The 26791-nt window shown below is 39.6% G+C and overlaps 1 protein-coding gene across 2 annotated transcripts in view; it reads left to right on the forward strand.

Annotated features, from left to right (window-relative positions):
* The window catches only part of ST8SIA4 (ST8 alpha-N-acetyl-neuraminide alpha-2,8-sialyltransferase 4), a 223883-nt gene extending 197718 nt beyond the window's left edge, over positions 1 to 26165 (forward strand). For both annotated transcript variants that reach the window (XM_073677973.1, XM_073677965.1), the window contains one exon: positions 22332 to 26165. In XM_073677973.1, coding sequence (XP_073534074.1) covers positions 22332 to 22614 — 283 coding nt within the window. In that variant the 3' untranslated portion in view covers positions 22615 to 26165. The remainder of the gene's footprint in view (positions 1 to 22331) is intronic.
* The last annotated feature ends 626 nt before the right edge of the window (positions 26166 to 26791 follow it).

Consider the following 26791-nt stretch of genomic DNA (forward strand, 5'->3'; position numbering starts at 1 on the left):
AACGTATATGGCCACACTACACATCAGCAAAATAACACCATACCCACGGGGAAACATGGTTAAGGCAGCATTATGCTTTAGGGCTGTTTCTCAGCAGATGGAACTGGGGCTTTAGTCAAGGTGGAAGGGATTATGAACAGTTCCAAATATGAGTCAATTTTACGTCAAAACCTTCAGGCCTCTGCTAAACAGCACATGAAGAGGAATTTCATCTTGCAACCTGCAAAAACCCTAAGCATACCAACAGAAGAAAGGCTTTGCCAGAAGAAGATAAGTTTTGGTATGACCCATCCAGAACCCAAACCTGAATCCAAATGAAAATCTGTGGATTGACCTGAAGAGGGCACTGTACACAGGAGATACCCTCACAATCTGACATAATTGGAGTACTACTGAGAGGAAGAGTGGTCAAAGATTGCCAACTCTAGATGTCCCCTGCTGATATGCTCCTACCAAAAAAGACTAAATGCTGTCATAAACTCAAAGAGTACTTCAACAAAGTATTAGTTTAAAAGCATGACTATTTAAGCTACCACATTATTTCAGTTCTTTATTTTTTTTCCACCCAATTAGACTTCAATTTGCTTTTTAATTGAAAAGTTGAAAATGTGAAAAATGCTCTCTTGGCAGTAAAAATGCTGCTTTCAAAACATCCATTTTCCGGAGTTTTTGCAGCTTTTTTTTTTTTTTTACAGCATTTTTTGGGTGCGGATTACATGTATTTTACATGCTTTGTTTACAGTACACGTTTAATAAAATTAGTTTTATTCACCAAAAATGCATCAAAAAATGCTGTTGCGATATCTGCAGCTTTTTTTCATTTGCTTTCAATGGGTGAAAAAACGCTGAAAGAATTCACATGATGAAGATTTAAAAAACGCCGCAGTTCTGAAAATCAGTCAGGAAAAAAAACAACCACGTGCAGGTGATTTCCGAAATCTCATAGCTTTTGCTTGTGCTGTAAAATGCAGCTTCTTATTTGCCGAAAAAAAACACTACAAAAATAGTCAGAACAGCTTCACCGTCCTAGTAGCAGTTCTGGCTTTCATTGTTCTGTTGCTGCAAGGGTTAAACTGCTTGTTGGACTCCTGGTCTTTATTGTGTCAGCTGTTCTGAGATTGTTACTCTCTGTGGGTTTAAGAACCCTCCTCTTGGCTTTCTTCCTTACTGGTGATAGTTTTACCATTTCTTGGTTTGGAGTTGACGGAGGAGTTCGGTGTTAGTACCACATTTTTGGAGTGATTTTCAGGAGATTGCGATGTGAAGTTGGTTTGTGTGTTTTCCTTATCCTGTGCCATTTGGTTTGTCTCTCCTACACCTCCCCTGTTTCCCACTCAGTTGTTTTGTGAGTGTTTTTGAATGATCGTAGTTTTCTTTTATCCCTGTCTATTTACCCCTGTCTGGTTTGTGTTAGGCTGTGTGCCCACTATGCATTCCCCAATGATAATCCGCATGTGCTGTGCACATGCTGCGGAAATTTCCGCTGCGGATTATCATTGCAGAAAAATCAGCAGCACTACCAATTATTTTGCGGAACCGTGGCGTTTTTGCCACCATTGACTTGCATTGAATCGCTTAATAGCCGCATGACTACATGTGCACATGCGGATATTAACCCCTTTCCGATGACGTCAGTAATAGTACGCAGCTGTGCCCTGGGACTTATGGACCAGCTACGTACTATTACGCGTGCGGCGATCGCGCCCACACACAAGCGGTGTGGGGTGATCGCCGCCGGGTGTCAGGTGATTGTCACAACTGACGCCTGGTGCTATGTGTAGGGAGTGGTCCCGCACCGCTACCTGCACATTAACCCCCGCAATGCTGCGTTGGAAGTCGATCGCAGCATTGCTGTGGCAAGGGGGGAGGTGATTGCTATACTCACCTCTCCTGCCGGCATTCCGCAGTATCTGCGGCTGCTTCCAGGTGTTGTCATTACGACCCGATGTCATCATGACAACATCCGGGTAACCAGGAGGCAGGACGTTTCTTTGGTCATGCGCAGTGTATGACCAAAGTAATGTCTCCCCTGTGTGCAGCGCTGACAGGCTGCATGACATAGGGAGCTGCTGCTCTCTATGCCATGCAGCCAATCAGGCTGCAAAAAGTGAAAGTCCCATAGTGGGACATAGTGTAAAAGTGAAAAAAAAAAAAAATAAATGAAAAAAATAATCCCCAAAAAATAAAAATATATTGAACTCATAATATTTAATTATTATGGAAAAAAAAAAGAAACCTATAAAGGTCACATATTTGGTATTGCCACATCCAGAACGGCCTGACCTATAAAATTGTCCCACTAGTTAACCCCTATACGTAGTGAGCACGGTAAAAAATAGAAATGAAAAACGAAGCAAAAAACAATGCTTTATCGTCATGCTTCCAAACAAAAAATGGAATAACACGCAATCAAAAAGACGAATGTAAATAAAAATGGTACCGCTGAAAAGGTCATCTTGTCTCGCAAAAAACAAGCTGCCATACAGCTCCATAATCCGAAAAATAAAGAAGTTATAGCTCTCAGAATAAAGCAATACAAAAAAATTATTTTTTCTAGAAAATAGTTTTTATTGTGTAAAAGCGCCAAAACATAAACTATATAAATGCGGTACCGATGTAAACATACTGACCCAAAGAATAAATCTTCCCTATCAATTTTACCACACGCGGAGCGGCATAAAAAAACATCATTAGAACAATTCCGGAATTGCTTTTTTTTTTGTTTATTCTTCCTCCCAAAAATCTGAACAGAAAGAGATCAAAAAATTTCACATGCCCGAAAATGATGCCAATAAAAACATCAACTTTTCCCGCAAAAAACAAGCTGTCACATGACTCTGTCGGCCAAAATATCGATATGAATCTGGCATCGCTGTAATCGCACCGACCCGAAGAATAAAGTCGTCTAATCATTTATACCGCACGATGAACAGTGTAAAAAAAAATAAACTTTAGGGTTAGGGTTGTATTAGGGTTGGGGTTAGGTTTGGGCTAGGGTTAGGGTTGAGGTTAGGGTAGGGTTGGGGATGAGGTTGGGGTTAGGATTGGGGTTGGGGTAGGGTTAGGGTTATGCTAAGGTTGGGCTAGGGTTAGGGTCGGGCTAGGGTTAAGCTAGGTTAGGGTTAGGGTTAGGTTTGGGCTAGGGTTAGGGTTGGGGTTGTATTAGGGTTGGGGTTAGGGTTGGGACTTTTTCAAATGTAAAGAAAAAAAAAATGATGACGATATGGCGACCAGTGTTGAGCGCAAGTGCTCGCTACTTGAGTTTGCATTGAGTGCTCGTGTATGCACTGAGTATCGTGGGTGTTTGAGTGACATGCTCGAGTCTCTGCCCCATATGGTTCACTGCCATGCATGAGCAACCCCGCATGTTTTTTTTTGGTGTCTAACAACCATGAAACATGTGGGGCAGGAACTCAAGCATGTCACTCGAGCATCTGTGATACATGGTGCATACCCAAGTGCCCGATGCAAACTCAAGTAGAGAGCACTTGCGCTCAAGACTAATGATAACTTATTCAATATGATGACCTAATGTTATCATATTCTGTCATACCTCTGTAATGTAAACTATACCCCTTGAAAAATCCTTGAGGGGTCTAGTTTCCAAAATGGAGTCCATTGTGAGGGGCTTCCACTATTTAGGCACATCAGGGGCTCCCAAAATGAAACATGGCGTCTGCTCTTGATTCCAGCCAATTTTGCGTTCAAAAAGTCACGCAGTGCTCCTTCCCTTCTGAACCCTGACGGGCGCCCAAACAGTGTTTTTTCCCCGCATATGGGGTATTGGCGTACTCAGGAGAAATTGAACAACAGTTTTTATTTTCCAGTTTCTCCTCTTACCCTTGTGAAAATAAAATATTTGAGGCTAAAAGATTATTTTTGTGGAAAAAGTTAGATTTTATTTTTTATTATTTTCACGGCTTCATGTTATAAACTTCTGTGAAGCACCTGGGGGTTAAAGGTGCTCACCACACATCTAGATAAGTTCCCTGAGGGATCTAGTTTCCAAAATGGTGTCACTTGTGGGGGGTTTCCACTGTTTAGGCACATCAGGGGCACATCCGCTAATTATTCAAGCAAATTTTACATTCAAAAAGTCAAATGGCGCTCCTTCCCTTCCAAACCCTGCCGTGCACCCAAGAAGTGTTTTTCCCCCACATATGGGGTGTTGGCTGACTCAGGAGAGATTGCACAACAAGATGGATGGTGCAATTTCTCCTGTTACCCTTACGAAAATGCAAAACTGGGGACTGAAAAACATTTTTATGGGAAAAATGTGAAAATTTTATTTTCACGGCTCCATGATATAAACTTCTGTGAAGCACCTTGTGGTTCAAGGTGCTCACCACACATCTAGATAAGTTCCCAGAGAGGTCTAGTTTCCAAAATGGTATCACTTATGGGGGGGTTTCCACTGTTTAGGCAATTCAGGGGCTCTCTAAACGCAACATGGCGTCCGCCAATTATTCAAGCAAATTTTACATTCAAAAAGTCAAATGGTGCTCCTTCCCTTCTGAGCTCTGCCGTGCGCCCAAACAGTGTTTTTTCCCCATGTATGGGGTATCTGCGTGCTCAAAAGAATTTGCACAACAAATTTTGAGGTCCATTTTTTCCTGTTACACCTGCAAAAAAATTGGGGTCTAAAGTAACATTTTTGTCAAAAAAGTTAAATGTTCATTTTTTTCTTCCCCATTCCAAAAATTCCTCTGAAGCACATGAAGGGTTAATAAACTTCTTGAATGTGGTTTTGAGCACCTTGAGGGGTGCAGTTTTTAGAATGGTGCCATTTGGGGGTATTTTCTGTCATAAAGGCCCCTCAAAGTCACTTCAAATGTGATGTGGTCCCTAAAAAAATGGTTTTGCAAATTTTGTTGTAAAAATGAGATATCGCTGGTCAACTTTTAACCCTTATAGCTCCCTAATAAAAAAAAATTTGGGTTCCTAAATTGTGATTATGAAAAGTAGACATGTGGGAAATGTTATTTATTAACTATTTTGAGTAACATATTCTCTCTGATTTAAGAGCATAAAAATTCTAATTTTGAAAATTGCTAAATTTTCACAATTTCCGCCAAATTTCAGATTTTTTCACAAATAAACGCAAGTGATATCAAAGAAATTTTACCATTATCATGAAGTACAATATGTCACGAAAAAACAATCTCCGAATCAGAGGGATCTGTTGTAGCGTTCCAGAGTGAGTGACAGTGGTCAGAGTTGAAAAAATTGGCCCAGTCATTAACGTGCAAACCACCCTCGGGGGTAAAGGAGTTAAGCGATTCAATGTGCGGATGGTACCTGGATCTGGAGAAGAGGAGACTCTCCAGACCCGGGTACCATAGTACCTGTAAAAAAAAAAGATTTTAAAATAAAAAATAAACAACATACTCCTCTTCTGATGTCCCCCGGACTCCTTAGCGATGCGTCCAGGCTCCCCGGCAGCTCGCGATGGTCTAAAAGGACCTTCCATGACGTCATTTAGTCATGTGACAGGTCACGCGACCGCTGACGTCGGCGGTCGCGTGACCTGTCACATGACTAAATGACGTCATGGAAGGTCCTTTTAGACCACCGCGAGCCGCCCAACACACCGGACACACCGGAGGAGACCTGGGGCCATTGGAAGGTGAGTATAATATTTATTTTTTACCATTCTTTTACTATTAACTTGGTCACACTATATAAATCCATGCCGTTTCCATGGATTTATATAGTGTGACCAAGTTTTCAAGCACTTTTCCCAAGTGATGCTAAAATCGCTTGGGAAAGCACTTGACAACCTGCATGCGAAATCGCATGTGAAAAACGCTTCACTTATTCTTGTCCCTGGCAGGAAAAACGCATGTAAAATCCACATTTGTTTTTTCTGCCAGGGAGATGCAGAAACGCTCAGGAAAAATCCAGAGCATTTCTGCATCGTGGGCACATAGCCTTATCCTATTCACTTCTGGCACACACCTCCCTGGGTGGGGGAGGGAACATATCAATGTTAATATAGAAGCATAGCAAGGTACGAGACTTCAGCATCAGGAACAGGGGGACAGGAATAACCTAGGGTTCCCCTAGCTTGAGAGACAAGGTAGGTGCCCATTGTCCCTGACAATAATGTGAAACTGCCATTTACAGTGCCAGCTATGAGATTTCAGAAATCTCCTGCATGTGCTCGTTTTTTTTCTCCTGACTGAATTTCAGAAGTGCAGCATATTTGAAATCTGCAGCATGTCAATTCTTTCATCGTTTTTTCACTGCATTTTGACTGCATTTTTTAAGTGTTTTTAGTGAATTTAACTTTATTAGAACACTAGGAGTGGATGAAGAATGCAGAATTGGTGCACATTTCTAATATACTTTTCCTCTGATTGTTCCACTCCTGATTTTGACTTACAAATACTGATGTAAAATACTGACCAAATACTGAACGTGTGACAATGGCATTAATCATATTGTAGACAAAGCAAACATTCTATCCCCCCCAAAAAAAACTTTAAAAAAGTGTAAAGAACACAAAAAACGCTGAAAAACTGGAGTTTTGAACACAGCGTTTTTATTGCAAATATAACTGGTTTTGGCTACAGAAAAAAACAGTGTGTGTGACCATAGCCTTACTCTGGAATGCTATGACTTTTCAAAGAAAACCTAGTATAAAAAGCTGACCAGGAACTAAGGGGGCAATTCATTAAGACTGGCATTGTATATGCCAGTCTTAAAAGGAACTTTATACAGTGAGCGGCGGCTGTAAGCTAACCCCGGCACTGACTGTTAATTGGTCCTGCAGCATATCAGTACAGAGCCAGCTGTCAGTTATTGCTGGGGGCGCAGTTACAGCTTCAGCTCACTATGTACCTGATCAGTGACTGAAGGTGCACCTCTATGACTGAAAGCTGTAGGCTGCCGGAAGGAATAAAGTGAATTTCCTCCCATTGGCCATACTGCAGCTGCACAGCTTTAGAACACTATAAACCTGCAGACTAACCCCATATCTGCTGATTTATAGTGTTTTGGGATATGACATGTTCCCTTTAATGAGGGGTGTACTGCCAAAAATATTACTCCAGTCAGGGACTGAAGTAAAATTGGCATAACTTTTCATGAATTAGCCCTGGCCAGGCTCGGCCCATGCTGGGTGGAACTGGTGTGAAAGCACCAAAAGTTGCACAATTTTTATGTAAAAATGTTGTGACTTATTAAGGTATTTTAAACCAGAATTCTGGCATAAACACCTTAATGAATTGGGGCCTCTGTGCCTTGGCAGACTACTCCAAGTTCGGTCCGTAGCAGGCTCTCCCCAAAACTGCTCACCTAGACTGACAGGTCTCTCCTATACATACATGACTGCAATAACCAGCTAGTGCCTGATTCATGAAGCCTGTGATTTGGATAGCCAGAATCTCATGTCAGGTTCCCTTTATAAAAGCACTGGCTCCGGGCCCCTCTGCCAACTGTATCCGCTTCCTGCACATGTAATGTAGCCTAAATGTTTCTTTGTGATGGTACAGTATATTAGCATTTGGGGCCTCACTTCATACTTTTGTCCAGGTCCCCACTTTGTCTAAAACCGGTCCTAATTGGCAGTTTCTGCAATATATGAGGAATGTAACCACAAGAGTATACTAACAGGGTTAAGAGAGTGGCAAGTGTAATATAAGCTTTCAGGCTTCTAGAAACAGTAACTGTAATCAGACTGTATCTGTAACATGGCAGTGATCACAACTAGCAAATTAGGGAGAAGAGTTCTGTAGCCCAAACTACAGAACTGTGATGGAAAAGGCACCACAAAGATGTAGTACATGAGATTCAAAGAGCACTGTGAACGTTTTTTTTATTTTTCACAGAAGTTATGTTGAAAGCTGCCTGCCTTGCTCGTTTCATGATTTAAAAACTTTTGAATCTCAAGGTTCATATGTATTAGATGTAACACAATACTTCCCTAGAATAACAAGTTCCAAATTGGAAAAATGTCTGTTCTTTATGTTTCCGTCTTGACAGATTCAAATGCCTACAAAAGGTTTCTGGTAGCTCCTGTCCATTCTGTATCACATTGAACCTCGGCAAATTGGTAATTTAAATCAGTCTTTCCCATAATGCTATATTTTCCCTTTTATTTCGATGATCATCATTCAAGTCTAACTATTGATAAGAAATTGAGCTCTAATACACTTCTACTTCCATTTCCCCAGTCGTCGATATTACAATTAATTTATTAATCCAATATGTAGATTTTCCTGCATATGTATTTTATGTACCACAATTGTTTTTCATTTGAATATTTACTTTAAAACTTCCATATTCTCTTTCTTTTCTTAAGATTCATCCTGTATAATGTGGATATGCTTGACAAAGTAAGGAACTCATGCCTGAAAGAGCAGGGAACCGAGCTTGTCTCTTAGAATTTCAAACATTGTTACAGACATTTGGCCGACTTCAAAGCCTTCATCCCAGTGAGAATATATTTGTATGCTTCTACAATCACTGGCCATGGCTAGTCCTTTCAGCTGACAAAGCATTTTGGGCTTTGTAGCTGTTTCCTCTTCTATAAACAGTTGCCGGTAACATTTCAGACATTTTTGTCTCCAGTGATAATCCAACTGCTTATATAGATGATCTGTATGTAATCATAACACCAATTGTATTAAAAATCATTCAGGCTCTGCAATACCTTCAGGAATAAATTGAAAATGCAGCACAGGGCCACAGCATAATAAATGGCCTTTAAGCAACTTTCCTAGTAATGCAGTCAGACTGCTCCACCTGTTCTATTTTCAACATATTGCTTAACAAGTTAAAAGGGATATTTACATCTGCGACATTTTTGGAGCTCCCATAGTAATGATTGAAGAGTGCCATTCATGTGCAGCCACCTCTCTATTTATGACAGTATATGCCCACGGCCTCATTCTAAATATAGATATGGGTGATGGCAGTGGGATTTTGTAAGGTTCCAGAGGGCGGTAGTCGTGGGCGAGCTGCTGCTCCATGTTGCCCTGGCACTTTACAGGAAAATTGTGTCCTAGTCCCAATATGCTGTCGCATGTGTGGTGTGTTACACTCACTTGCAGACTGACTCCAGGTCTTCAACTTCAGGAGCCGCTGCACATAGATCAGGAGACACCCAGTTAATTTCATCTCACAGCATTATACATATAAACATGCATTATATACAGTGTCTATATTACATATTTGGGGGAGCCCCTATTGTACAGCATCACGCAGATTTTTTCTAAGGAGAATGAACTTAACCTTCTTCTCGTGGGCTCCAATGTTCTTTGTCTAACGCAAACTCATGATGACACAGGATACTGCAGTACCTTGAAAAAATATTGATATACCGTGAATTTTCCACATTTTTAATGTTACACATTCCATGTTCCACCCAAAAACTTAAATGTATATTATTTGGATTTTATGTGCTATATCAACACAAAGTAACAAGTGTTTGTGAAGTGTAAAGGAAATAACCATGGTTTTATAAATATAATCTAAACCTGAAAATTGTAACATGCATTTGTATTTACTCCCCCTTAGTCAATACTTTGTAAGACCACCTTTCATTGCAATTACTGCTGGTAGTTTTTTTTTTAGGTATGTCTCTACGAGCTTTGCTTCTCTAGACCACAGATTCTCAATGAGATTTAGGTCTGGATTTTGATTAGGCCAGGCAAACACACAAATATGCTTTGATCTAAACAATTCCATTGTAGCTCTGGCAGTATGTTTACGGTCACCGTCCTGCTGGAAGTTGAACCAATGCCCCAGCCTGAAGTCTTTTGCAGCCTTTGTTGCCCTGTATTTAAAGAAGTTGTCCATTACTTTATATTACCCCCCAATGTATCCTCCCCGTGCCCCTAAGGATTTTTGTAATTAGCTTACGTTGCAGATACTGCCAGTGAGTGGCCTATCCTTGGCCGCTCACGTGACTCCGCACTGACATCATGACAAGTGAGGCGTGACTCAGCGCTGGGGTCCCCGTGGTGGCTGCTGGGTTGTGGGCGGGGTTATCCCCCACGTCACACCCAACATCCACCACGCGCTTTCCCAATGAATGGGGAGAGGCAGAGCGCGCGGTGGATGCCAGGTGTGACGCGGGGGGTAACCCCACCCACAGCCTGGCATCCACCGTGGAACGCAGAAGACAGACACCCCCGGCTGCTGCCATCACTTGTCGTGACTCCAGCGGATGTCAGCGCCGGCTGCAGCCGGGGGTCACGTGATGCCTGTGAGCAGCCAGTGATAGCGCCACTCACAGGCTGTATCTGCAACGTAAGCTAATTGCAAAAATCCTTAGGGGCCCCGGGGGGATACATTGTGGGGGTAATATAAAGTACTGGACAACCCCTTCATCCATCTTCCCATCAACTCTGACCAGCTTCCCTGTCCCTGCTGAGGAAAAGTATCACCACAGCATGATGCTGCCACAACCATGTTTAATGGTGGGGATGTTGTTTTCAGGGTGATGCTCAGCGTTAATTTTCCACAACACATAGTGTTTTCAATTTAGCCACAAAATTTCTACTGTGGTCTCATCTGAACATGTCAATTTCTTCCACATGCTAGCATGGGTTTCTGAAAACTGCAAACGAGACTTCTTATGGCTTGCTTTCAAATATGGCTTTCTACTTTTCACTCTTTCATAAAGGCCAGATTCGTGAAGTATATGACTAATTCTCCTTTAGACAGGTTCTCTCACCTGAGCTGTAGATCCCTACAGCTCCTCTAGAGCAGAGGTCCCCAACCTTTTTTGCACCAGGGACCGGCTTTAAGCAAGACCAGTTTTCCATGGCCCGGTGGGGGTGGGGGCGGGGCTTTGGTCATATGGGGGTGGGGTTATGGAGGGGTGGAGCTGTATGGGGAGGATGCTGGCGGGACCTCGGTGTACAGCGCTGCTAAGTAGCAGCATTGTACATTGAGCTTCAGTGTATACAGCGCTGCTGCTTAGCAGCGCTACACACTGAACACCGGTACCGGGAGCCGCGTCACTGAAGCCAGTCTGCTGCCCCAGCACGCCCCACATAACATGTTCTGCCGGGGGCGTGTCAGTGAGGAGAGCCTGCCGCCCCACCCCGTCAGGAACACACCATGCTGTGCAGGAGGACTGCGTCACTAAGACCCGCCCGACGCCCCACCCCGTCCTGAATAATGTTCTCTGCCGGGAGCTGCGAGCTGTCACGGCTATGGCAGAAAACATTATAAATCCACACAGAGCGAGCTCTGACCAGGCGCAGGGCCGCGGAGCTAGCTGTCAGCGGCGCCGCGGACCGGCTGAAAAACCCCAACGGCCCGGTCCTGGTCCGCGGACCGGCGGTTGGGGACCTCTGCTCTAGAGTGACCATGAGCCTCTTGGGTACTTCTCTACTTAGTGCTCTCGTTGCTTGGGATGTCATTTTAGGTGGATAGCCATGCTTTGATAGGTTTGCAGTTGTGCCATACTCCTTCCATTTTCTAATGATGGATTGAACAGGGCTCTGTGAGATTTTCAGAGCTTAGGCTATTTATTTAGAACCTAACCCTACTTTACTCCACAACTTTATCCCCGACATGTTTGATGTGTTCCTTGGTTTTTATGATGCTGTTTGAACCCTAATGTTCTCAAACAAACCTCAGAGGCCTTCACAGAACCGCTGTAGTTATACTGAGAATACATTACACACAGGTGGACTTAATTTATTAATTATGTGACTTCTGGAGGCAATTAGTCTCTCAGGATTTTATTCAGAGGTATCAGACTACAGGGGACTGAATACAAATGCAAATCACAATATTCAGATTTGTATTTTTAAAATAATTAGAAAACCATGTGTCATTTCCTTTACACTTCAAATTGTCTCTTCAGAGAGGAAGAGGACCAGAACTCTAGTGCCACCTACTGGAAGTAGCAATCCTAAAAGTCAATAGTGGCCCTTTAATGAGCCTTATCACATTACTTGGGATTTAAGCCAGAACCAGAAACTCACAAATACTTGCTACTTTGTGTTGGTATTTCACATAAAATCCTAATAAAATACATTTATTTTGGTCTTATTCGTCTGTAAAGATCCTAAGTTAAACTGTACTTTGTCTTTGTTCAGTATTGTCTTGTTGGATTTATTGGTTAAAATTAACAAACCTACCCCTAACTATACAGTAGATGAAAGAGGACTTTATTACAAGACATTTTAGTTAACATAGCAACAGTTTGGGAGAAACTATTATTAATGAAAACTCCGTAGAGACTTTTAGTAACAGACTAGCTTGCTGTCTTTAGTCATTGCAATTTACAACATTTTTTTTCTACAGAATAAAAAAAACACATGTAAATTCTACATTTTCAAAGTTGTGATAACTTTCTGATGCCTATTGATCCGACCACAATGACACTAGATCAAAAAATGGGGCTCTGATTAAATTTCATTGATGTGGAATATCTCTTTATTATCTTGTCTTCTAAAGTGCTTTGCTCCTCTTCTGCTTGCTTGGGAGTGCTGTTTTCCTGCTTTATTAACAGATTGGACCCAAGTCATAGCCACACTACTGGCCTATACTGTGTGCTATCCAATACGGCCTGTGGAGACAGATTTTTGCCTTTGCAGCATTGGAGGAGCGCAGTTGCACTAAAACTGGCCCACTTCAGAGCAGCACTTTCAGGCTCTTTAGTAAGTGGTGACTAGTAACCTAGGCAAGGGACAGTAAACAATAAAAAATAATAATAAAAAAAGCTTTAAAAGGAAGAGGTCACAAACTTTTTGCACAACACAGATTTGCGCGAAAAAAAAAAAAATGCAAATGCGGCGGTTGACTTTTTCACCTGGAGCTGTGGAGGAACCCAGATAGGGTGTTACCATACTCGACTGGCCAACTCATCAAATCTGCTGGTGCTTTCTATGCCAGAAATTCTAATCTAGTTGTTGATTAGAGTAGCATTTGCGGCACATCTTATGGAGGCACGTAGTAGAAGTGCTGAATTCACTGAGTGATGTGCGTAATGACGTAGTGTGAGCATGATGATTCAACCCCTTTGTCTTTTGATGTTCTGCATTGTCACTAGCAAAGTAGCAGGTAAGGTCACCAGCTGCCGGAGTTAGCTGGGGATCTTGGGAGGAAGACAGAAACAATATTTAGTAAATAGAAGTATCAGCAATCTAGATGCTTCTTTTGATCCCAGCGATCACATGGCTACTGTGCCTCTGCCATATATAGCACAGCTGCTGGGACTTGGCAGATCAACTAATTTCTAACTTTTGAAATAGAGGAAAAACATCCCCCTGCTAACTTGGATGCCCCTGTTTCGGTGAAAAACTGAGAAAGAAAATGAAAATATAGTGTCCCATAGAAGTGTTTTTTTTTTCACCTGTTGTGGGACGTATTATGTAACAAATGCATGTAAATATAAAATGTAAAGGAATAATGTCATGATGAAAGCAATTCTATCCCCCCAGAAAATAACAGAATGCCACCATTTAGTATAAAATATACCATAATAACCATAAGAGTTTATTCATCAGGTTATTTTGTATGAAATGTAAACTGTGTACATAGAAGCAAAATAACCCCCCCAAATAGTTTTCTTTTTATATTATTATTATTATTTATTATTATAGCGCCATTTGTTCCATGGCGCTTTATATGTGATAGGGATATACATAGCAAAAACATTTACATAATCTTAACAAAACGAGTCAGCGACTGGTACAGGAGGAGCGAGGACCCTGCCCGCGAGGGCTCACAATCTACAAGGGATGGGTGAGGATACAGTAGGTGGGGGTAGAGGAGGTCATGCAGTAATGTGGTGGAGCGGTGGTTACTGCTGGTTGTAGGCTTGTCGGAAGAGGTAGGTCTTCAGGTTTCTTTTGAAGGCTTTATATTTGCATTATAAAATAAAATGAATATCAATTGCACAGTAATTTGGATGAACTCACAAAAATCACTGAAAAATAACATCCTCGTACAAAAAAAGTTACGACTTCAGAGGCTAAAAAAATAGAAAAAAAACAGCTGTTCATAATACCTATTCAGGCTTGGTTATTTAGGGATTAAAGAGATAGTTGGAAGATTTGTTTAGTTTTTTTATAGTAGATCCCAAAGGATGGTACTACATCCATCATGCGCTGCTACGATAAATGCACAACTAACATTCTGATGAAGGAAATGTTGGCGATGACAAGAGGTTTGAAAGAGTGTTGATGTAAGGGTTAGATATAGACTATAAAAGGTAGTCAGCGCTTTATGAATATTGGTATTTTTTTGTGTTGTCTGAAAATTGACAGCTGCAAAACTTAGATAACTTTGTCCAAATATGATATATAACAATACCCTTGGCGAATGGATGAGCTTCCTGATGGTACTGTCTGCTATCTTATCTTCTAAAGTAGCTAATGTTTTCAATTGTTTGTACTTTGTTGTGGATTATTCCTTTACTTACAGTTGTCTGTATTCCTACTCCTTCAACTGCAGCTTAAATTTCACATTTTTTTTGCAACCGTACAACTTGAAGAAAAGATTCTAAGGTACAAAAGATGCTTCTTCTCAGTTATTACACCTTTTAGTAGAGAAACGTATCATTTTTTCAGGGCATTTTGTTACATAAGCTTTCACAATATGGATGTTACAAAAAGTCAAGAATGTTTCTCTAGGCATGTAAATGAAATTCTTAAGATGATCTTGAAGAGACTATCTTCAGTAGTGCTTTGCTAAATAAAGTGTTAGTACAGATAACCATATGAATTCTTTATCAAAGGAATGTATATAAATGATCCAGTTCATCAGTTCTGTTAATACTCATTGTGGATTATTAATCAGACACACTTTAACTTTTTTGACTGCATGCTTATTAAAAGGAACCTTTATTTCTTAGGATCTTAAAATAGTATTGTTTTTTTAATATATATATATATATATTTTTTGCAATACAATTTTACTTTAGTGTCTAAATAAAAAATATATGATTACGATGTAACTACTCAATCTACTGAAGCAAAAATCCTGTTTACAAAGTAAGGCTGGATTTAGACATCTGTGTTTCGCGGTATAAGTGTGGTCCGCGATGCATGGAGCTGCTGTCTCCTGATTGAAGCTTAACCGTCCTATATGTGCCTAGGAAGCTCTCAGGAGACCCACAGCTGGTTCATTCATCGTGGACCATACTCAGAATGTAGAACAAGGATGTGTGAATTAGACCGAAGAGTGTCCTGTACCTTACACGCGCTGCAAGGGACAGTAGGCATGTGTGAATTTCCTCAGTCAGCATAATAGGAGAAAAATTAAAGGAGAAATATTTACTGGAAAGTCCTTTTATTCTTAAATAATAAGAGAACTAAATAAAAAAATATATCCCAGAGAACCTCTTAAATTTGTATTGAGCTATTATAGCACTACAATATTAACCAACAGGCCAGACCGCATATCAAATATACGAGTTGGGTAATAGTGATCACAAAATAATAAGCTTTCATGTATCCTTTAATAAGATGTGTAGTAGAGGGGTTACAAGGACACTAAACTTCAGGACGGCAAATTTCCAACAGTTGAGAGATGATCTTAGTGCAATAAACTGGGACTATATCCTGAGACATAAAGCTACACAAAGCAAATGGGAGACATTTATTAGCATCCTGAATAGGACCTGTGCACAATATATACACTATGGGAATAAACATGCTAGAAATAGGAGGAAACCACTATGGCTAAATAGAGCTGTAAGGGGCGCAATAAGTGACAAAAAGAAAGCATTTAGAGAACTAAAGCAAGTTGGTAGTGATGAGGCATTAAATAAATACAGAAAATTAAATAAATTCTGTAAAAACCAAATCAAGGCAGCAAAGATTGAGACAGAGACTCATTGCCAGAGAAAGTAAAAATAATCCCAAAATATTCTTTAACTACATAAATAGTAAAAATCTAAAAAATGATAGTGTTGGCCCCCTTAAAAATAGTCTCGGTGAAATGGTGGATGAGGATGAGGAAAAAGCCAATATGCTAAATGTTTTTTCAACAGTATTTACACAAGAAAATCGCATGACTGAAAACATGATTAGTGATGACAAAATTTCTTCATTAAATGTCACTTGCTTAACCCAGCAGGAAGTATGGCAGCTTCTAAAAATCACTAAAGTTGACAAATCCCCGGGCCCGGATGGGATACACCCTCGAGTACTGCAGGAATTAAGTAACGTCTTAGATAGACCATTATTTTTAATCTTTTAAAGATTCCATAATAACAGGGTCTGTACCACAGGACTGGTGTATAGCAAATGTAGTACCAGTATTCAAAAAGGGGACAAAAACCGAACTTTGAAATTATAGGCCAGTAAGCTTAACCTCTACTGTGGGTAAAATCCTGGAGGGTTTCCTAAGAGATGCTATACTAGAGTATCTGAAGAAGAATAACCTCATGACCCAATATCAACGTGGGTTTACGAGGGACCATTCTTGTCAAACTAATCTGATCAGCTTTTATGAGGAAGCAAGTTCCAGACTGGACCAAGGAAATGCAGTGGATGTTGTGTATATGGACTTTTCCAAAGCTTTTGATATGGTTCCACACAAAAGGTTGATACATAAAATGAGCACAATGGGGATAGGGGAAAATATATGTATGTGGGTTAAGAACTGTCTCAGTGATGGGAAAGAAAGGGTGGTTTTTAATGGAACACACTCAGACTGGGTCTCAGTTAACAGTGGGGTACCACAGGGGTCAGTATTGGACCTGCTTCTTTTTAACATATTTATTAATGACCTTGTAGGGGGCATGCAGAGTAGTATTTCAATATTTGCAGATAACACTAAACTCTGCAGGGTAATCAATACAGAGGAGGACAATTTTATATTACAGGAGGATCTATGTTAACTAGAAGCTTGGGCTGATAAATGGAAAATGAGCTTTAATGGGGATAAATGTAAGGTAATGCACTTGGGCAGAGGAAATAAAATGTATAATTATATGCTTAATTGTAAAACACTGGGCAAAACTGTTTGGTGGCCAGTGTCGGGCAGCTGCTGCAAAGGCAAATGAAATAATGGGATGCATTAAAAGAGGCATAGATGCTCATGAGGAGAACATAATTTTACCTCTATACAAGTCACTAGTGCGACCACACTTAGAATACTGTGTACAGTTCTGGTCTCCGGTGTATAAGAAAGACATAGCTGAACTAGAGCGGGTGCAGAGAAGAGCGACCAAAGTTATTAGAGGACTGGGGGGTCTACAATGCCAAGACAGGTTATTACACTTGGGGTTATTTACTTTGGAAAAACGAAGGCTTAGGGGTGATCTTATTACTATGTACAAGTATATGAGGGGACAGTACAAAGACCTTTCTACTGATCTTTTTACTCTGAGGCCTGAGACGGGGACAAGGGGGCATCTTCTACGTCTGGAGGAAAGAAGGTTTAATCATAATCACAGACGCGGATTCTTTACTGTAAGAGCAGTGAGACTATGGAACTCTCTGCCGCATGATGTTGTAATGAATGATTACAACTGGATGCCTTTCTTGAAAAGTATAATATTACAGGTTATATATACTAGATTCCTTGATAGGGCGTTGATCCAGGGAACTAGTCTGATTGTCGTATGGAGTCGGGAAGGATTTTTTTTCCCCAATGTGGAGCTTAGTGTTTGCCACATGGTTTTTTTTTTGCCTTTCTCTGGATTAACATGTTAGGCTATGGATTGAACCAGATGGACTTAGTTTTTAAGGTTGAAGGAAGACTATGTTTCTATGTTATGTTACAAGAACATTATTTTGCTAGATTTCTTTAGGCGGGCGGGTGGCACAAAGTTATGCTCTATGTATACCACACGCAATTATATATAGACCCCAGATCAGACCTCCCTTTTACGCAATCTCCAGAAGAAAACCTCTTCCAAACCCTTGTCCAGACCTCTCATTTGTGATATCCACAAACTAAAGCTCCATTTATTTGGGCCAAAGATCACAACAGATCCCCCTTTTATATATATTCTTGGATCAGGTCCCAGGCCATGTTTACAGATACTCGTGTCTTTTTCATCTAGCCCCCTCTTCACTCTTGAGCACTATGGCAGACAATCTTAATTACAGATATGGGTTAGAATTGGGGATAAGGGAGTATGTTTTAAAAATATACAATGCATGTAAGGGTGGTTCTGTCCATGTAGTATATGAACACAAGAAGCCAGCAGGTGGCAGATATAACACAACCTAACTTATTAATTAAATGTGGATTATAAAGTGATGTGAGACCGGCCTCCATAGACATCCATGTATCACAGACATAGGGCCTGATTCATTAACATTGGCGTTGTGCAGGCCAGTCTTAAGTGATGAGGACCGCTGGCATAAGGTGCGCCTAATTCATGAAGAGACACATGCCACTTAAAGTGAACATGTCAGCAGGATTTTGCTAAGTAAATTACAGGCCGTGTCATGTTGGGGCTGCTGCACTGATGGGCACTGATGATGATGCCTGTGGGCAGGACTTATCTTGCTGATCTGGCCTAGAGGACCAAGGAAAGACCCTGCCTACAATCCCGCCCCAGAGCATGGGTATATCATTAACTCCAGACTGCAAACACTGATTACACAGAACCACAAGATGGATTTCTTCACCTCAGGTATCATATTAACCAGTGCAGCAACCCCAACACGACACTGCCTATAGTTTACTTAGCAAAATCCTGCTGACAGGTTCACTTTAATTGAATTCACCTTATGTCTGCCATGTGCCTGCACAAGAAATGTACTCCTGTTAGCTGCACTAAACCACTTTAAAGGATTTGTCCAGCTGTAGAGATGAACTCATCTGACAAAATTTGAATTTACCAAATTCAATTTACAGCAAAGTTATTCTTCACAAATTTAATGTTCCCTATTAAGCTTTGTGGTCTTTACAGATGCTAGAACATAATAAATGTGAGATGTGAAAAGAAAAGAAAAACGCAGTCACATCATCGCTCACCTCTCTGGCTGCCCCCGCTGCTCCTTGCCGGCTGTCCAGTTCCCCACATCTCCATGGTGCCACATCTCCTGCTCAATATTCATTCTAGGCCAGGACTTTTAGGTGGGAGCAGGCCCTAGAGTTCACTGGCGGATGAAAATCCAGGCCCAGAGTTAACAGTGGGCCAAAGATGCTGAACATCGGAGGCGAGGAGAAGTAGAAAGGGAGGAGGATGCACCTAGGGTGGGGGAAGCAGTAAGGAGAGTATGTTGTTTTTTTTTTACATTTTAAAAAACTCAAGGTTACCTCAGCACCCACCGCCTAGGCCACACTGGCTGCTCCTTACCTGTTGTCCAGTTCTCTGCACCACTGTTGTGCTACATCCCTGACCCAGTGTTCATTCAAGGCAAGCAAAGGCTGTTTGCTGCCCTAAGTCCTGGGCTAGAGTGGCTGCCAAGCTGGAAGTCCGAGCCCAGAGCTAGTTTGACCATTGTTTTTTTGTTTTTTTTTAATTTTATGGCATTCAACTTTCTGCACAAATAGTGTTTATCTTATTTTTTGGGGTCAGTACAATAATGGCAATACCAAATTTATATAGTTTTATTTACTGCTTTGCACAATAAATACACAGTTTGAAAAAACAAAAAGCTTTTGTTTTTGTGTCATCATATTTTAATAGCTATAAGGTTAACATTTTTCCATTAATGGAGCAGTGCAATTTCGAATTTCTTTCAAGCCAATATGTAGTTTTGATTTGGTACAATTTTGTGCTATATACGTCTTTTATTATTCTTTTTTCTTTTTACACTTTTTGGTAGGTAGTGATCAATGGCACAGCAATTTTTGGTTATAAAACGTTTTTTGTATTTGTTTGTTTTTTTAAATACTGTTCATCTTTAAGTATAATTGACATATGTTTATTCTGTGGGCCAAAATAATTGTGATGATACCAAATTTATATAGTTTATTTTACTACTTTTGCACAAAAAAAGGAGTTTTATTCAGGCTTGTTTTTTTCAGGACCAACTGTGGTTTGCAGTTCTGCCATTTCATACATACAAAGTTTTAATAATCTTTTATTCCTTTTTTATCAAGAATGAATAAAAAACAATGTGAATATAAAAAACATTTCCAGATATATTTTTTACAGCTTTTGCAATATAATTCACGTTACCTTTATTCTGCGGCTCAATATGTTTATGCGGATAGCAAATTTATATACATTTTTTTATTTGACTAATATTGCAGAAGAAATTTTTTTTTTCTAAAAAATCTTTGTTTTTGTGGGGGGTCATTATATTTATTTTTTAGAGAATCTGCAGAAAGACTAATGGAAAAATTCCCCTCTAATCACAAATTTATCATAGTTCAATTAACATTCCCATAAGCTAAACCAAAGAATTATAATGAATGAAAAACAAATGCCACAAGCAGTAAAGACTGCAGAGAGTACATAGGTATGTATGTGTATAGATATATATATAGATCTATTTATATATAGACATATAGATATATATAGATCTATTTATATATAGACATATAGATATATATATGTGTGTAAATGTGTGTATATATACTACCAACGGATCTTTTTCTCTGCATATATTTTTATATATACACTACAGACCAAAAGTTTGGACACACCTTCTCATTTAAAGATTTTTCTGTATTTTCATGACTATGAAAAATGTACATTCACACTGAAGGCATTAAAACTATGGATTAACACATGTGGAATTATATACTTAACAAAAAAAAGTGTGAAACAACTGAAAATATGTCTTATATTCTAGGTTCTTCAAAATAGCCACCTTTTGCTTTGATGACTGCTTTGTACACTCTTGGCATTCTCTTGATGAGCTTCAAGAGGTAGTCATCGGAAATGGTTTTCACTTCACATGTGTGCCCTGTCAGGTTTAATAAGTCAGATTTCTTGCCTTATAAATGGGGTTGGGACCATCAGTTGTGTTGTGCAGAAGTCAGGTGGATACACAGCTGATAGTCCTACTGAATAGACTGTTAGCGGCTTTCTTCTTGCCATAATACAAATTCTAAGTAAAGAAAAACGAGTGGCCATCATTACTTTAAGAAATGAAGGTCAGTCAGTGTGAAAAATTGGGCGAACTTTGAAAGTGTCCTCAAGTTCAGTTGCAAAAACCATAAAGCGCTACAAAGAAACTGGCTCATATGAGGACCGCCCCAGGAAAGGAAGACCAAGAGTCACCTCTGCTTCTGAGGATAAGTTTATCCAAGTCACCAGCCTCAGAAATCGCAGGTTAACAGCAGCTCAGATTAGAGACCAGGTCAATGCCACACAGAGTTCTAGCAGCAGACACATCTCTTCAACAACTATTAAGAGGAGACTTTGTGCAGCAGGCCTTCATGGTAAAATAGCTGCTAGGAAACCACTGCTAAGGACAGGCAACAAGCAGAAGAGACTTGTTTGGGCTAAAGAACACAAGGAATGGACATTAGACCAGTGGAAATCTGTGCTTTGGTCTGATGAGTCCAAATTTGAGATCTTTGGTTCCAACCACCGTGTCTTTATGCGACGCAGAAAAGGTGAACGGATGGACTCTACATGCTTGGATCCCACCGTGAAGCATGGAGGAGGAGGTGTGATGGTGTGGGGGTGCTTTGCTGGTGACACTGGGGGATTTATTGGCTACCACAGCATCTTGCAGCGGCATGCTATTCCATCTGGTTTGCGTTTAGTTGGACCATCATTTATTTTTCAACAGGACAATGACCCCAAACACACCTCCAGGCTGTGTAAGGGCTATTTGACCAAGAAGGAGAGTGATTGGGTGCTACGCCAGATGACCTGGCCTCCACAGTCACCAGACCTGAACCCAATTGAGATGGTTTGGGGTGAGCTGGACCGCAGAGTGAAGGCAAAAGGGCCAACAAGTGGTAAGCATCTCTGGGAACTCCTTCAAGATTGTTGGAAGACCATTTCCGGTGACTACCACCTGAAGCTCATCAAGAGAATGCCAAGAATGTGCAAAGCAGTCATCAAATCAAAAGGTGGCTACTTTGAAGAACCTAGAATATAAGACATATTTTCAGTCTTTTCACACTTTTTTGTTAAGTATATAATTCCACATGTGTTAATTCATAGTTTTGATGCCTTCAGTGTGAATGTACAATTTTCATAGTCATGAAAATACAGAAAAATCTTTAAATGAGAAGGTGTGTCCAAACTTTTGGTATGTACTGTATCTTATTTGACCACGATTGGAGAAGTTGATTTAGCCCAAAAATTGAAACTCTCTGTAATACAATAAACGTGACATCCAGATTTTTCATTTGCTTTTGGGTATTTTTCCCACTTGGTTACTATAAAAGGAAGTTCCACTTTCCACAACGTTGTCACAATATTGCTAAATATTTTTGCAAATACTCAGTCCTCTCATAAATCTGTTTTCTGTTCTTATTTTCAGGTACTGGTTAACAAACAAGGTTCAAATCAAGAGACCCAGCACTGGCCTTCTAATGTACACATTGGCTACTCGGTTTTGCGATGAAATTCATCTTTACGGATTTTGGCCTTTCCCGAAGGATGTTTATGGAAACCTAGTAAAGTATCATTATTACGATGAGCTGAAATACAAATATTTTTCTAATGCCGGTCCCCACAGGATGCCACTTGAATTCAAGACATTGAACTTATTGCATAACAAAGGGGCGCTAAAACTTACTACTGGCAAATGTGAACAGCAATAAAGTTTACTAAAATGCAATCAGTAAAGCATCTCAGTCGAGATATTTTCAGGATATGTTTAGAGCTGTGCTCTTTTTAATGGAAGAGAATATGGTGTGACATTTTAGAAAACCTGTTCACACATGGGTTCTAGTTGATGTGCAAGGTGCTATAAACCAGTGTTACGGGAAGATGCTTGGTTCAGAGTAAGTGCCACTGAGTTGAATACTCGAATGTTTTACTAGTGTTTACAAGACCAGAAAATACAATCACTTGAACTGGAAGAATGAAGATAAGTCTGTGATTACATGATGAAAGTGCAAGTGATCCATGATGGTTGTTAAAAAAAACAAACTTAAGGCACCTAGTTTACATTCACATCTCAATCAATATTTATGTGGATTCCTTTTTTTGCTGTTAGACCCATTATTTTGATTGCCCTTGTAATATAAATTTGTAATTTTTCTAAACTTTTTTGTAGAGTAGAAACAATAAGAATGTCACGAGCGTAAGAGACAAAATAGTTACTTGGTATAGACTGTCTAGCATGATCATTGAGGTTGAATGAGTCTGCCCTTTGTAGAACATGTGGTTTACAAAATAAGTGGAAGACAACTAAACAGTTTATAATGGGCAGTCCATAATTTATAGATTGGAATTAGATGCCTAGTGATGATAGATGTTTCTGTGCTATCAGTTTTAGACTCTGCCACATCTGATGTTATTGGAAAGTTTGCCATTTTAGCTTTACAATTAGTGGACTAGAATAATGTACCATCAATACACCAACAGGCCTGGAAGAACACATGACAATAGATTGCGTATCTATGTTCACTCTTATCGCCAATACACAGCTGCGTTCTTGGGTTAGCGATTGGTCCACTTTACAGATTTCATGTTTTGTATATATAGATATTGGGGTGCTTTACACATACAGATATCTGATCAATTTCTGCTAAATTGAGTCAATGAGTTAAAAATGTTTGTGTGAACATGGGCAATTGATCTTATTGAAAACTGTCCCATCTGCCAGAAAAAAGTGGCTGGCAATCATGATGTAGTGTGTAAGTGGCATCTAAAATATGTAAACTCAACTCCAATTATAGGTAATAGAAAAGTCTCAGCTTAAGGCATCCATAGCTGATGAGGAAGATGAGAATTTGCTTTACAAAAATTTTGTGTGAAACTCATAATTTCGTTTCAGTAAAATTGGTCGGCTTAGTCAGAAATCTGTGTGTGTAAACCCAGCTTTATAAGTCTTTAAGGGAATACAGAAGGAATATAATAGGATGAGTTTGAAGTCGTTTTAAGATCCCCCCCCCCCCCCTACACATGAGATTTTTAGTTGATGGCAGTAAAAAAATTCAACTAATGAACAATATAGTTTAACAAGCAATTGTAATGCAGACAAAACTATGCACAGTTTAGTCCATATTGCCCCTCATAGTCTAACAACCTGGCCAAACATGTTTGATACCAGATAATCTTTCTGGGAATATTGTGACTGAGAAAAAATCTTCATCTTTCTTCAACCATGGCCAAGAAATATATTTTGTCTGACTTTCAAATGAAAAAATCAAATGTGGCCGACTTAAAGTGGTTGTCTGGTCTAAAACTACAAGTCTGCAGTCACTCTATGTGATGGCTGACTTGTGAATCCTCACATTGCGCGTTGTGAGGATTCTCCTGTGCTGGGAGCGGCACTGTGTGACCGCAGTTAAGTGATATGCACACTCCGGACTACATTCCGACTAGATGGGCGCGACCTCACTACATACAAGTGTATTGAGCAAGGCCTGAAACAGTAGAGTCGGAATGTGGCCGGTAGTGGCTGCAGACTTGTAATTTTAGACCGGACAATCCTCTTCACTTCAAACTATGACGGTCTGTGTTTGGTCAGCTAAAATGTCAATTCTTAAGCTTTTACCTGACAAACCATTTTGGTTAAAATTGTTCATTTTAATCAACTTTAATGTAATGTATATGGGGGTTTTAAAATTATTAGTGCAGTCTGATCCTTAGACCAGCCATGGTATTACTGTAGAGCAGCAAATACATTTCTAAATTTTCTGCGATTTTAGAACATTTTGTTACCAAATATAGGTGCCCTTAATTTTGGTACCAAAGATTTCAGTGATTTTGTATAAATATTTGTGTTCTATAATTTGATGTATTTCTAAATCTAATGTACATTTAGTATTGCAAAAGCTATGCTGCTGGAATATATATGTATATCAGTTATGTTTATTTTCAATAGTTTATTATACTGTTCTATTTTAAATTCATTTATTGAGAAGTTGCAATTTATGTTTATTTATGTTAATGTGGAGCAATGGTGTAATCATTTCAGTCTTGTACCAGATTGATGCCAATATACAGAAAAAAAATGGAATTTATGTTTACATAAATATTTCTTTTAATTGCCACAAATACAAAAGTTTGAAAATTCTTTACAGTTTTACATAAAGAGGCAACTTTATCTCGTAGAATTCTTGTGATTCAACATCAACAGTTTATTTTGTCTACTGAGTTCTCAGCACTGCCTTCTTGTTCAGTGTGCAGTTACTGGGGTGTTGGTACTACAACATGTAGTAATCGCATGTAAAAATATTTAAGGCAGAATATTAGCTAAAGACTGTGTCAATAATTGCTCATTTCTGAGGAATTGTGCCAATTATTGTGTTGTGCCAATATATAAAGCAAATCAACTGCAAATGTCTGCTGAAAAATCAGTGACTCAAGTATTGGACTTTGCGGTATTGTGATTACTACATTAGTGCAGTGACAGCCGCTGAATAGTACAACAAACCTATTCAAATGTTTTTTTGGCATAAAATGTAGTAGATTCTGTAGCTCATTATATTCGTGCAAAAAGTTGAGACTTTTTGTGATTTTACGACACTTTCACCAGCTTTGAAATGTGGGTGGAAAAATCATTGTAGTCAGCAAGGTTAGTAGGTGTGTGCCAAATGGATGAATTATGACTTTTTAAAAAGCCACAACCTCATTCTATTGGGAGGACATGTGGTGTACAAATTAGAGAAACCTCTGTAGACACAAGTGCTATCATGAAAGATTGAAAGATGGACCAAATTTATCAAAAAATTGTGCTATATTTTGATAAGTCTGAATTATCTTGCAGTACAAGAAACAGCGACACAACCTCAAGAAAATATGACTTAAAGAAGCACTCCCATCAAAATGTTTATCCTCTTAATATATTGCAGTCATCATATTATATAGCACTGTGTACTTACAATTGCTCATTTTTCATTTCTGCCCAGTTAATTCTTCTGTCTTCCATTAGGTCTATGACATCACGTGATTACAAACAGACTAGCTTAATCCTTCTAAACTCAAGGTAGAAACAGGAGGTCTATTTTCCCTGCATGAGTCATCACTGCAAGGTCCCTGGCAGAGGGAGGAGAGAGCAGCTGGGTCAGGAGTTGAATAGGGGATGACTCATGCAGGGAAAAGAGACTTCCTGATTCTACATAGAGTTTTGAAGGATTCAATTAGACTGTTTTTAATATTGTGATGTCTTAGACCTAGTGGAAAAGAGAAGAATTAGTTGGGTAGAAAGGCAAAATGAGCAATTGTAAGTACACAGTGCTATATAATATGATGACTGCAATATATTAAGAAGATACTTTGATGGGAGTGCTTCTCTAAAAGATACTGCGTATTCTAAATCTCCCTTAATATTAATAAATCTGATCCAATGAGCCTGTTGACATGCTATTAACTAGTTCCAGTGATGATATGCAGAATTGTGATTGCAGCTCTAGGCTACAACACATGCCATGATGTAAGATGAATGCAAGATGCATATAGATACTTATTTATATGTATTTTGTCTATTTATAAACTGTAAAATCACATTCAGAGACTAACTTTTAATGAGTAATATTTTCAGTTATTCCAGCAATATTTTTCACAAAAAAATACTGTTTGCTTATACTTTACAGACATCATCGCTGTCCACATTGGGGCTCACAATCTAGATTCCCGATCAGTATGTCTTTGGAATATGGGAGGAAATCATAGTACCCAGAGGAAGCCCACGCAAGCACGGGGAGAACATAACTCTTTGCAGATGTTGTCCTTGTGGGATTTGTACCCTATTGCCTTCTATAGTTTCACAAAGCACAATAGTATTTGCCCCTTATCCTACTGCACCATAGTTTACCAGGACATTTT

The sequence above is a fragment of the Phyllobates terribilis genome, unplaced genomic scaffold, assembly GCF_046119375.1.
Source record: "Phyllobates terribilis strain yellow unplaced genomic scaffold, ASM4611937v1 Scaffold_1__5_contigs__length_1240528914, whole genome shotgun sequence".
Lineage (NCBI taxonomy): Eukaryota > Metazoa > Chordata > Amphibia > Anura > Dendrobatidae > Phyllobates > Phyllobates terribilis.